Source organism: Pygocentrus nattereri, chromosome 13 (genome assembly GCF_015220715.1).
Source record: "Pygocentrus nattereri isolate fPygNat1 chromosome 13, fPygNat1.pri, whole genome shotgun sequence".
In the NCBI taxonomy this organism is placed as follows: domain Eukaryota; kingdom Metazoa; phylum Chordata; class Actinopteri; order Characiformes; family Serrasalmidae; genus Pygocentrus; species Pygocentrus nattereri.
In genome coordinates, this window is record NC_051223.1 from 22,150,486 (window position 1) to 22,164,639 (window position 14,154).

General features: G+C 38.5%; 1 protein-coding gene and 1 long non-coding RNA gene across 19 annotated transcripts in view; one reads left to right on the forward strand and one right to left on the reverse strand.

The window, feature by feature from the left end:
• The window catches only part of tcf7l2 (transcription factor 7 like 2), a 98,754-nt gene extending 96,369 nt beyond the window's left edge, over positions 1-2,385 (forward strand). For 13 of the 18 annotated variants that reach the window (XM_017696043.2, XM_017696048.2, XM_017696051.2 and 10 more), the window contains one exon: positions 10-2,385. In XM_017696043.2, the coding sequence (XP_017551532.1) occupies positions 10-463 (454 nt within the window). In that variant the 3' untranslated portion in view covers positions 464-2,385. The remainder of the gene's footprint in view (positions 1-9) is intronic. The other 5 variants (XM_017696057.2, XM_017696058.2, XM_037544092.1 and 2 more) reach the window with 3 other exon arrangements.
• LOC119264986 overlaps positions 1-14,154 on the reverse strand; it is a 46,706-nt gene that overhangs the window by 413 nt on the left and 32,139 nt on the right. The window contains exon 2 of the long non-coding RNA XR_005131312.1: positions 3,924-4,032. This is a non-coding gene — a long non-coding RNA (uncharacterized LOC119264986). The remainder of the gene's footprint in view (positions 1-3,923; positions 4,033-14,154) is intronic.

Here is a 14,154-nt window from a genome sequence, read left to right on the forward strand (position 1 = left end):
TGTTTGCAGGAGAAAAAAGAAGTGCATTCGCTACATTCAAGGTGAAGGCAGCTGTGCCAGTCCTCCTTCTTCGGATGGAAGCTTACTAGAGTCCCCCCCATCCTCCCCTTCCATGGTCACCACCTCCCCGCCCTCGAAAGAGTCCAAACCACAGACTGAACAAATGCAACCTCTATCACTGACTATGAAACCGGCCCCCCTGGTCTCGTCCTCGCACCACCCACACCAACACCTCACCATGCCTCCGCCCTTAGCTCTGCTGGACAACTCAGGGGCAGGCAAAACGCCCGGCTCCGCCCACAACGGCTCCTTGGACCCTTCAGACGTGTCGTCGTCGTCGTCGTCCTCCCGCCCTTCAGGCTCCGCCTCCTCTCGGCCTGCATCAGCGTGTCATTCCCATTCTCTGCTGCCCAGCTCTGCCCCGACGCAACCACTTTCGCTCGTAACCAAGTCAATAGACTAGGCTAGACTAGCTTTGCTTTACCGGCTTTTGACTCCTCTTGTCTGTCTGCTGCCTCTTATGTTTTTTTATGTTCTCTTCTTCCTCTTTCCGTTTCTGTTTCTTTTTTTTCTGTGCCATATGGCTTTGGAAATTAGTTAATTCTTTTATCAAAGTTCATTGGTCAATATTTGACCTGTCATTATCTAAAATAAAAGAAATTATTATAATTATAATATTGATAATAAAGTACAATGAGTTGTAGAGTATGGCTTTGTGAATCTGCCAAAATTTTTAAGACTTTTTTTTTTGTTTTGTTTTGTTTTTTTTCTTAACTGTGTTCAACTGTACAACAGAAAAATCCATAATTGTTATGTAGTTTGACACAGACCTGTTCAAAGACAGATATAAAAGTAGGTTAAGTGAGGATTCAGCGAGCCCTTTTCTTAAGAATTGGTTCTACTTCATTATTTGTATTAAATACGAGCTTGCGAACCAATCATTTTACACCTGTTCAAAACACGGAGGGCATGAGGACCGTGGAGACACTTCTACGACTGAGGAACAACTTTAATTGTGATGTTACTTGTTCTTGTTTAAATGTACAGAAATATTTGGGGGGGGGTTACTGTGTTAATATGCATTGTTCCATTGCGTTGTCTATTTTATTTTTAATTTTTGTCGTTGTTTACCTTGGGAGTGGGCTTGAGTTGGGTTGGGTTGACTAGACTCACTTTGGAGGAACTGTTTTGAGATGGGGTGGGGTTTAGGGATTGGGGTATTCAATACAAAATGTCACAACGCTAGGACCAGTAGTATTTATTGCTTTAGAGATTGCTTGTCGTATCCTGTATGTTGTCCCTTTTCGGAATATTTTCTTTTTCTTAATACATTGTACAAATATTCTTTTTTTAATGTAAGCAACTTATATAAATATATATATAAATGATCCATTTTTACAAGGAGGTTTTGAAGTTAAATTGTTTTATTGTTTTAACATACGTTTGTTTTGCTGAAGACCAGGATTCCACCAAAACAGTGTAGATTCTCCAAAACAGATGTATGCACAACTTAATTTCTAGAAGCATATCTATAAGCCATTTTACAATAGAAGAAAAGAAAACTTGAAATGGGGACAGTGGGTACCATGTCTTTAGTAGTTGGATCTCGTCTAAAGCCCGTCTTTTTTATTGCACAGTCTCATCTCCACCGGACTGTAGAATTGTGTACAGATTTTTTCCGTGCCAAAATTTGTGATAATTTTCACTCCCCCTCTTATTACGCTGTAGGCTTTCGTTGTCAATTGTTTGTTTTTTCTTTTTCAACCATACTTTGCTGTGACGTTACATAGATTGCTATGTATGTAGTATAAATGTTGCTATAACAAATGTGTTTGGTAGCAGATTGTCAAATATTAAAATTTAAACTTAATAAAAAGACGGACGTCATACTGTATAAACCCTCAAGGGCCAAATTATGTATATTAGGAGGTTCATAAAAAAACTATTAAATAACAAAAAAATACACAAACTGCCACTTTTAAGTACACTACTACATATAGGTAGATAGAAAAAATAGGCATGTTGATGTTGCAAGAAGCTGTAAAAAAGCTACAAGAGAATCATCCATTCGGTGCCATTGTAGTTGACATGACGCGACTGTAAGCCGTCGATTTCTTCTCTGGTTTATTAAGATGCTAATGATGAATAGTTTGAATGTTTCCTTAACGGCTGTGATGTTCCTGTTCTGTTTTACGCTCTTAGCTTTTATTTTTGTTTGCTTTGTTTTGATTTTTTTTGTTTGTTTGTTTTTTTTGTTTTCTTTTCTTTTGTTTTCCATTATTTGAAATGGTTCCCAAACCATGTTTTTGTAATGAATAAATGTTTATGCTGTACAGTCTCTGTAGCATGCAGTTCTGTATTAATAAAAGCGACTTAGTATGTGCAGATCAGCTCGTGGCCTGGCTTTCTCTAGTGACCGTTACTTTTCCCATCTGGGTTCATGTGGGAAAACGAACTTAGTAGCAGAAGAGCAGTGGGTGCTTAGCTATATGTGTATGTACTATGTGGGTGCTTCTGACAAATGTTCTGAACATAAATAATGATGAATAATGGGACTGAAACAGGGTCAAATCCACCTGAAAACAGTTAGGCCCCTCTGGTGGGGTGACATAAATCTCCTCTCATCACACAATGCTATCTGCATCTGGTTCCACTCAAAGTGGGATTCAGCAGAAAAACTCTCCTCGTGATATTGTCAGAAGAACTCGCTCATTCACTTATTAATTCCATTTACTGTATCGAGCGGCCAGTTAAAACCAGAGTTCAAGGTAGCGTCCCGTTTTTCACTCTGGGTCTTGGTCCTTGTCCGAACAGCTGTTTTACAAAGGATCTTTTTGTTTTTCCTTCTCTTCCAATCCTAGCTTAACTGACTCTCGAACACTCTTATTTATACAACGCTAGAGTTTTTAACCTGCTTTTGACGTGTGCCTTGAACTGATCCAAGCAAAACTGTTCATGCTCTTCTGACCTGGTGACCAATTAGTTTTAATTCCTTAAATTCACCCTGTGGAATCTTATACTAACAGTACTACTACTTTGTAACCCCTAAACTGCCAGGATGTGTATGGAGCATTGTCATTTCAATTCTTTACAGTAATGTATGCCTAAATTACTTACTTTCATAGTAATTATAATAGTGTAATTATTAAAGTAGCCACTGAATAGAATACAGTACATCAAAATCACTTTTGGGAAACCACCACATGCTACAGATGCGCTGGATAAAGATTAGGTTGAATGCTGTATGAGTGCTTTTTTAGATTCAAAAGAGAGTAAGACTGCAGCTTAAGGGGTTAATTAGTTAAAGAAGCTGAACATGATTTATAATTGATAGATTGATAGGAAAACATACACGCATCTTCTTGCATGTTCTTCTTCTGCAAAAGTTTGCAATAATTGCAGCACATGCAGTATATATCCAAAACTTTGCAGTTCTTTTGAAATCAAGGGTGTTATTGCACATCATTTTTATTGTTTTATTGTTAATGAATTGTTGCACCTCGTATGCTACAGTAACAGTCTCAATTCTTAGAAAACTTAAAACTAGATGAAGCATTGTTGTGAGGATTTGATTGCATTCAGCCAAAAGAGCATTAATGAGATCAGGTCCTGGTGTTGGATGATTAGGTCTGGATCACAACCACTCCAACTCATCCCAAAATTTTTGGATGGTGCGCTAGCATTCCAAAGCATTCCTGCTCCACAACCCAATTCTGGAGGGCTACATACCCCTCTAACTGATGCTCAATTCTGGGTTACTGTGGCTGCTCGTTATCATCCCATTCCATTAGCAATGCTTTTCTATGGAGATTATAATAGTGAACCTTATATATTATTGAACCTTAAATTGGACGTATAGTGTATATCTGCAACCCATTTACACAAATAGAAGATTCATTGAAGATTTTCAGCTACAAACTGACCTGTGTAAATCCTTGTTCAGATGTTTTCCTTCTGAGTACTGAACGTCTGCCTCACAGGAACAAATCAATAAGGACACAGCTGTCTGTGAGCTCTGCTGCTGTCTTCCTTCTGAATAGAGGAGACACACAAGTAAACAAACATCATGAAGTATCAATTGATTCAGAACAGCACTCTTTCATTGCCTCTGCAAAGCTTTCCCCTTGCAAAGATGTGCATCAAAAAAATCCTAGAGGTCCAGACATCAGTCTTAGTCTCTTTCAGACAGCAGATGTGATGTGGCATGCTACAGGAATAAAGAAAGAGCGTGCAGGAGTAAAAAAGGAAACAGTGAGAGCAAAGCGACGTTTCACTGCATTCGAACATGTCAACTGTGCACGCAAATGAGGAAGATTTTCAGACAAAGAGTGTCTCCGAATCCACAACTCTAAAACTGTCAATAGCTTTTATGCTGTGGAGGGTCAGGGACTTGACTCAGTGTGACACAGAGGGCTCATCTTGCTCCCTTTTAGAAAGATAACAAAGCTTTCAGTCTTCAACATTCAAAAGCTTCTAATATGTGAAGTGAGACATGCAAGTCTCCGTAATTTTTTGTTTTTTTTAGTGTTTGTTTTTGTTTCTTTTTTTGAATATCCAAAAAAAGTGGTGAAAAACAAAAATATTTGTACGTCTGTCATTTACATTTGTGTAATAATATTGACAATGTAGAGGACAAGACATATTTCATCTGATAGGTTTGCAAGTTTTGAAGCTTCCTGAGTAAACAAAACACAAAATAGATCAGTCAAAAGTATTCAGGTTTCCAGTAATCAATCAATTCCGAGTCCTTTCAAACCTCAATGCTCTTATTTATCTTTTCAACACCCACGCTGCTTACCCACACTTCTGTCTATAGTGTGTGAGCAGTCAAACGCTCTCCAAGGCTGGTGAAGGTGGGCTCTGGGGTGTGTGGGTGGGTGTCTTCTTTTATTATTTTATATATTTGTTTATTTATTTTGCTGTAGGGGGGCTGTTTGTCTCTCTACCTATAAAGTAATTACAATTGCCTATATAAAACTCCTTAGCAAAACTTATGAATGGCTGAATGGCTCTTTTCACTGTACTACACAACCTATTAGGATTCTCTCTTGACCTTGAGTGGACCATCAATTTCCCCTTTAAATTTATTACCATTTCAGCAATCTCCTTTCATAGGTATTCTCAACCTTTGGAGTGGACCGCATTTACAGCATCTTTTATTTATGAATAAAAGCAGGCTTGCAGATCTATGTAAGTGGATGTTAAGTCAGGGGAGCAGTGATTTCTCCGCTATTGCATATCCTGGGTAACACTAACAGATATATAAAACACCACACAACCTACAGTGTGCAAAGCGTGGGCAACCAAGCCACATTTCATATTTTCTTGATTTTTGAAATGAAAACAGCCTCTGCAGCAAACTACATGCATAAAAATACATTTTCTGCAAATGTTAACGCAGAGTTACTTTATATTAGATTAAATTAAAAGCAGAAAAAGTCTCAGAGCCAGATGAACTCTTTAGGCCTTAAATGACTGTCTAATGTCAAGAACTCTCATTGGAAATTGTCAGCTGATGATGATTATAAGTCTTGTGCTAACACTCAACAAACATGGGCTACTCTTAGCAGCTGGATTAGGATCTGAAAAGGTGATTGCTTCCTAACAGAAGCCAGCTGATGACTATAAAAAGATATCAAAGGGTTCCAGCTCACAATTTTCACTGTCTGAAATATCACTAAGAAATGGCAGTCAATGGGAACTGTAAAGTCTATTCACGATCTGGAAAAAAAAATTCATAGAAAGAACTGCTAAGTTGGTCAGAAGCAAAATCCCCATGTGACAGCAAAGAACCTGCAGTGTTGCTTGCACAAACATGATTTGCATGGAAGAGTAAAAAAAACATCTAGGTAAGCCAGAGGCATTCTGGAAACAAGAATTGTGGATCAATCCAGTACAAATGGACTTATTTGATGGAATCACTATATATATTTGGAGTAAACAGCAGCTTTCAATGAAAAGAACACCTTGATAACTGTTAAGCACAGGATGGATCTTTTATGCTTTGGGGTTGCAGGGCAGCCACTGGCACAACAAACACTGCACAGATTGACGAAAGAATGGATTTTACAAAAAATCACCACTTTCTGAAAGCAAATGTGACCCAGTCAGTCAAGAAACAAACATTAAAATAATTTGGCTTCTACTAGAGGACAATGACCCAAAACATACTTATAAATCCACCACAAGCTACTTCAAGAAACACTAGCTGAAGCTTTCAATATAGCCCTCACAGTCCCCTGACATCATCTTAAACATGCTGTGCATTCAAGATGGTCCAGGAATATCACAGAACGGGAAGTGTTCTGCAAGGAAAGGTGAGTGAAAATATCTAAATTATGAATTAGGTGGATATGAAATGCATTCACAAGCTGTGATATCTACCAAAGGGGGTGTTACTAATTGTTTACTTAGCTGAGTGTCCAAACCTTTACACTGTGCAACAAAGTTTGCTGCTAGAGTTCTATTTACTTCATTTCAGTTCATAAATTTCTGACATGAAAAATAGACAGACATAAGCAACTTCTTGTCAAATCACAGAGTACTTTTCAGGTACTTATTGTATAACACTGTTCAAAAGTCTGGAATCACTGTTTTCAACAACATTATTATTCTAACAGGATGCAACTTTAACTGTTAGAAAAATTTAAATGTGTCCAAAATGATGCATGGATGCATTCCAAGACTGAAAAAGCTGTACAGCATTAAAATGAATATATCCAGATTTCATCATAATGCAGAAGTGGGGATCAAATTGCAAGGCAGATAACAAGAAAAAACAACAACAAATATATTATAAACAGATAATTACAGTGTATTATTTAGCACATTATAACTTCGAACACGTCATAACGTGTTCACAAAACTCTTTATTGCATAAATCATCTAAAAATACTTGGTGAATAGTTTTAACGTGTAGCATGACTGGTGTTTAGTTGTGCTGATAAATGTTACAGTATTACTGTATTTAACTTACCAATAATGTTATTGCAACCCATTATGGTAGGTACTCATTTAAATCATGTTATAAATGAACCTGATTTAAAGGAAATTCATTATATTCTGAACTTTATTCAGATTTTTTCGTTGGATAGTTATTTGTTTGGCACAAACAAAAATCTATGATACGTATGTAAAATCTATGATATTGTGATGATATACAATCACAACCTCTGAAAGTGCTTTAGTATTATTTCCTCTTACATTTTAAGAAGTCTACCATATGGATTCTGAACAGCAAGTGCTAATATCTATTGAAAAGGGCTGCACATGTGCACATGTACCTCGCTCTTTCTACATCTCCTTTTCCCTCCCAGTGTATTAGCTAATGCCTTTGTGGCTAGATTTAAAGATTCACTCCTCAAAGCCAGGTCAGAAACAAGGATAATTATTTTTAAATATAAACAATATGCAAATAATACACTGTGAAGGTGAATATACTCATATTTCAGAGCCCGAAAACCAACAATTTAATTGAATCTTAAGAACCATAAAATGTATAATGCTGCTTCTGACTGGCAAATATAGCTGTAGAAGTCTAACATGTGTAGGCCTCGAGTGAAAGAAAGACAGTGAACTAGTCCAAGCCTCCAATTTACATAACTGTCTTCCAGTATGAGCAGAGAGGTATTACTGTGGCATCAAAAAACAGGGCTCAAGTTGTGGTGTGGTCTGCAGCTATCAACTGTGGCAGGTATGACACTGGTGTAGTGGTTAATAAATCATGACCTGGTCAAGGGGGAAGTAGATCAAGCAGAGGAAGGAGTGAGGAAGAAGGGAAATTGGGAAAAAAAGGGAGAAGGAGAGAAAGAAGCCGAGGTGATCATAATGAGTGGCTTCCTACTGTCACTTCATCCAGTTATTGCCTCAAGCTGTCAGTACTTCCTGGGAGACTCAACACTTTTTAAGCTTAAAAAAAAAAGTTTATAGAGTCTACATGTGTATTTGAGAGCGGAGGCAGAGACAGGGCAGGAATCCCACAGAGACCCTGTGTACTTTGGTAATGAGATGAGTGATATTGTCGCTGGTGGCCCAAACCTCGTGCATGACAGGATGACTTTGAGTGGAGGAACAGATGAGAAATAGTCTGACAGCAGAATGGTAATTTCAAGCTGATGGCTTCTAATAGAGTTTCTGCTATTTCAGTGCTTATGGGGTCATAATTCATACTGCAGATACACATGATTGCACTACTATTACAATAATAATAGACTAATATATCGGCAACAATGTATAGTCACTGTTGGAACGAAAACTTAACATCATTTGAAAACCGCTCTTTACACTGCTTCAAATTTTACAATGGAAAGGACTTAATAAGAATAAATTATTTGTTATATTAACTTATATTGAAAGTTAAAGGGGAATTCAAAGTTATTTAGAGTGGTTTGATGTGTTCTAGATGCTCCGTTCCAGAGAAATTTACCAAGTCAGAATTGCTCACGATGGCAGTGATAGGAAAAACATGTCCAAACCATTTAATGCCTCTTAAAGCTCCCTCAGAGGACGTTATAACACAAAGTGATTACCAATATGTTGTTATGATAGTTTTGATATGAGGCTTTGGCTTAAAACATTTTTTAATTCATACATGGTGGAGAGACACATGCAGGATACTGTATGGCTAAATAGTCCTCAAAGAAAATGTATTATTTTAGACTTAAATCTATTTTACCATTATTAACATTACATATGAAAACCCAGAAGACGCATAGGTTCACTAGTCACTCTGGATAGCAAATAAAATGGCCAAATAAAATTGCTTTCCAGACTTTGTGCTCCTGGTTCCTATCAGTGCCACTATAATAAAATCTGACCCGGTAAGCTTCTCTAAAATGCATCATTTCACATCAAAACACTAAATGACTGAATTGTGCAGAAATTTTGTAAAGTCGATGGCATTCCCCTTTAAGAGCATGTTCTCCTTCTCCTGAGATACAAGGTTTTGCTCCCACAGCAACAACATGCAGACGTTCATTATATGTGAAATTTATTTCTTAAAAATATGTAGTGTATTTTTAATTCATTTTCTTTTTTGCTTAATATGCCTTTAAAAACAAACATCATACATGCATCTCCTCAAATAATGCCAGGCTTTTCATTGAGACTGATAATGATGTTCTGTCCTCTACCTCTTCAGCGAGGTAACCTTGCAAACATAATGCTGCACATAAAAGGTTTTCTTTGGTTACCTTTTTAAAGATGAGTCTTTATTCCCCCAAAACTGGAGTGCTCTATTGTTAAGCACAATAACTGTGCATTTACAGCAATAAAGAAGCCTTTAACTACAGTTAACACTAAATACGCATTCGCAGTCCTGAAAAGCAAGACATCACACATATAGGACCTTTTCAAGTATTGAAAACCGAGTGAGCTATAGTCTTGGCAAAAGCAACATACAGATGACTGAAGGGGTGAATGAATGAGAGAGTAGAGTGAATGGACGAGCAAGAGGACCTAGTGTTGTTGGGGGAGGTGGAGGGTTGCCTCTTAGGCTATGTGACTGCAGTGGCCCATCCACAGCCCTAATGATGGCAGTGTTTTGTGAGCTAACTATCCTCAGTGTGCTGTGAGCCCTCAGGCTAATGCCATATCTCTCCGTCAAGGCCTGCCTTCATCGTGATTTACTCAACCTTTCCAAAGACACACGACAATGAGAAAGTGGAACACTGACAGGTCAGAAAGAGCCTCGTAGAAAACTTGGATGTTTAAATCAGCATATTTAGAAGGTCTGATTTCAGAAACTATTTTTTTCTGTTCTAAAAGGACTGGGCATGATTTACTATTAGGCCAAATGATATTTTAAATACACTTATTTTATCTCTGGAAGTTTGTTGATAGGGCAAATAAAATCTATTCTCTTAATTCATGCTTTATTATAGGCCTTATAATAAGTGCTGGGCAGAAAATTCATTATCATAATATTTTCCTAGAATATCATCAGATTATACTATCAGATGATATTGAAGTCTGTATTAATAAAGAAAGCAATAGCTATGCCAGATTTGATATTTAATATATGATCATATTTGAGTGTGTTCTCTGTAGAGGATGTGTCAACTGTACTTTACATAGAAAATCAACAAAACATAATTTGATGAGGGATATTAAAACTTCTGCATATGACTAGATGATGTATCGGCCAGCGTTGCATAACGTCATTTCTATCCACTCACCAGGTGGCCTGTTTTGTCTTTTGTCAACTTGTGTACACTGTCTCAACTTCTGTGACCCATGTGTCTGCTTTTCCATATAGCAATTAATGTGTAGTGACATGTCTGATTCAATAAACAGAGTTTTTCTCATTTTAAATGGTTGTTCTGGGTATCAAGAAATTTTGAACAGACTACAATTTTGACCTCCCTCTGCAATAATCCCTGTTTTGTGCAGTTAAGAAAATGTTTTATGTATATGACAACAGCAGTTTAGCAAAGACCATTAAAAGTCACAAGCCGGCTTAAGTTCTGTAATCTGCCGTCACTCTACAGGTCAAGTTCAACAACAAAATTGAAAAAGCCCTAACAGAAATATATATATATATATATATATATATATATATATATATATATATATATATATATATAGATAGATAGATAGATATAGATATATATATATACTGACACTGTGCTACAAAAAAATCGTGATTTCTGGTAAAACATTTGCAATATAATGTGTTAGGGGATTTGTGAACTACATAACTTCATAAATTCATGGATTTGATTCTGTTTAAACTATTAGCCCCTGAACAAATGGATCATATAGTGAACGAAAATCAGTGAAGTGGGGGCTGGGTGAGCTGTAGGCCACTCTACCCTAAACAATACAAAGGCATCATGGAAAATAAGTTAAAGGAGAATTCCACCAAGTTTTCAAAATTCTTGCATAATTCCGTCATTGCAAAGTCATTCAGAATGATTTGATATGAGACAGTCCGTATCAATTTTATTTATTATTCAAAGGTAAGACATTATTTAGAATAGCATCTAACATGATTTCACATGCTGCTAAAAATGAAGTTCGCAATACAGCATCCTCAGACAGCTACTGTAGCCCAGTGGCACTGCTGGACTGCTTTGGTCACATTTTTAAAGAGCTATGAAAAAAAGAAAACAGCTTCCTTTTCTGTGCATTATGAGCACATCACATGAATCTGATGTGAGACATGTAAAAGGCACTTTTAAAGCAATTTGTTGTGAGCAGTGATGTCATTATTAGGAAATTTTTATTGGATCTAGAATTTGATTGGAATTTAAGCCAGGTTGTTCGCCGGGTCTCTATGAGGTCTCTATGAGTTTTTGTTGGCTCAGGAAGGAATTAAATCTCTCTCAACTTCAAAAACACTTCAATAAACAATAAAATAAAATTATAATATCACTTATGACAGTTATGATTTTAATGTTATCAGTTATGTCTCTTATGTATTACAACTTAACATTCTAAAGGCTCAACTAACTTAGCCTTCTAATTTCCCTCGAATAATAATACTTCAGCGCTGACCTATCCAAGATTACTCTGCCATGTTCTAGTGCACACAAACTCAGATGCACGGCTGATACAAAGCGTGGTCCCTGCTCGCTGTCTGGGGAAAAGATTTGTTTGCCATAATGAAGACGCCGTCACGCTGGAATCTGAACATACACATCGAGTTTGATCTCTCACTTAGTCCAGATTGATTTTTCATTAGTGCCACGCTCCATCTCCCCGCTTCAGACAGGGAGGCGAAAATGAACCTCTTTGATTTTATCTGCAAAATTAAAGAAGACTGAAGTGAGGGGTAGCGATGTTGCAGGTGGAGGGAGAGGAAGAACGTCTGCTTTTGATGTCTTGCTTATTCATGTGCGTGTCAACAAAGAGTGAAATGGAGGACTGCTAACAGTTTGGAGAGTGGCAATCATGCACTTCAAACCTCAGCACAGAGTAAGCCCATCAGGCATGTGGCTGGGTACTTTCTGTCCTGCAGGCAAGACCAGGGGTTTTACAGCTAGTTTGACTTCTTCAGCTCATGTATGTATCTATGTGTGTGTGTGTACACATAAAATATCACATATTTTAAGACTCAACAGCAATAACATATATATATATATATATATATATATATATATATATATATATATATATATATAGCAGCCATTAGGGGTGTACTTTGTGTACTTCTGGTGTCGGTCCCAAGCCCGGATAAATGGTGAGGCGTAAAACTTGTGCCAAAACTATCATGCGGATCACAAATATGATTGCCATACCGGATCGGTCGAGGCCCGGGTTAACAACGACCACCTCCGGTGCTGTTGACCAGCAGGGTGCCGGTGGAAATTGGACTACTGTAGGTCGAAGACCATCAAAGAAGAGAGGAAGAAGGCGGGTAAGAAGGCAGCGAGAGAGAAGGAAAGGCAGGAGTGTGGAGGTTAGAGTAGGGACTCTGAACACAGGGACAATGACTGGTAAAGGCAGAGAGCTTGCAGACATGATGGAGAGAAGGAAGGTAGATATACTGTGTGTCCAGCTTGGGAAAAGTGTTCTGGATGTAAAGAGAGTGTCAGACAGGATCATGAGCCTGAAGTTGGAGGTTCATGGTGTGATTTTGAATGTGGTCTGTTCATATGCACCACAGGTTGGTTGTCAGTTAGAGGAGAAAGAGGAATTTTGGAGTAAGATGGATGAAGTGGTAGATGGTGTCCCTAGAGAGGAGAGATTGGTGATTGGTGCAGACTTCAATGGACATGTTGGTGAAGGAAACAGAGGGGATGAAGAGGTGCTGGGTATGTATGGTGTGAAAGACAGAATTACGGAAGGTCAGATGGTTGTAGATTTTGCAAAGAGAATGGAAATGGCTGTGGTGAACACGCATTTTCAGAAGAGGGAAGAACACAAGGTGACATACAAGAGTGGAGGGAGGTGCACACAGGTGGATTATATCCTTAGTAGGAGATGCCACCTAAAGGAGATTGGAGATGTAAAGTGGTGCCAGGGGAAAGTGTAGCAAGGCAGCATAGGGTGGTTGTCTGTAGAATGAGATTAGAAACAAAGAAGAGGAAGAGAGTGAAGACAGAGCCAAAGATTAGATGGTGGAATCTGAAGGAGGAGGATGGTTGCAGGCAGTTCAGGGAAAAATTGCAACAGGCCCTTGGGGGCAGTGAGAAGCTACCTGAGGACTGGGAAACTGCAGCTTGCAGAGAAACTGGCAAAAATGTGTTGGGTGTTTTGTCTGGTCAGAGGAAAGAAGACAAGGAAAGTTGGTGGTGGAATGAGGAAGTCCAGGAGAGTATTCAGAAGAAGAAGGCAGCTAAGAAAAAGTGGGATAACCAGAGAGATGAAAGAAGTAGGCAGGAGTACTGTGAGGCTAGTCGCATAGCAAAAAGAATGGTGGCAAAGGCAAAGGCTCAGGCCTATGATGAGCTGTGTGAGAGGCTGGACAGTAAAGAAGGAGTAAAGGACTTGTATCGTTTGGCTAAACAGACAGATAGAGCTGGAAAGGATGTACAGCAGGTTAGAGAGAGAAATGTACTAGTGAGTGAACAGAGAGTGTTGAGTAGATGGAAGGAGTACTTTGAAGAACTAATGAATGAGGAAAACGAGAGAGAGAGGAGGACAAAGGGGGGAGAGATAGTGGATCAGGAGGTGCAGAGAATTAGTAAGGTGGAAGTGAGGGCAGCTTTAAAAAGGATGAAGAATGGAAAGGCAGTTGATCCAGATGACATACCTGTGGAGGTATGGAGATGTTTAGGAGAGAAGGCAGTGGACTTTTTAACCAGGTTGTTTAACAAAATCCTGGAGAGTGAGAGGATGCCTGATGAGTGGAGAAGCAGTGTACTGGTCCCCATTTTAAGAACAAGGTTGATGTGCAGAGCTGCAGTAACTACAGAGGTATAAAGTTGATGAGCCACACCATGAAGGTATGGGAAAGAGTTGTTGAAGCAAGGCTAAGGCGAGAGGTTCAGATCAGTGAGCAGCAGTTTGGTTTCATGCCCAGAAAGAGTACCACAGATGCAATTTTTGCATTGAGAGTGTTGGTAGAGAAGTACAGAGAAGGTCAGAAGGAGTTACATTGTGTCTTTGTGGATCTAGAGAAGGCATATGATAGGGTGCCAAGAGAGGAACTGTGGTACTGTATGAGGAAGTCAGGTGTAGCTGAAAAGTATGTTAGGGTGGTGCAGGACA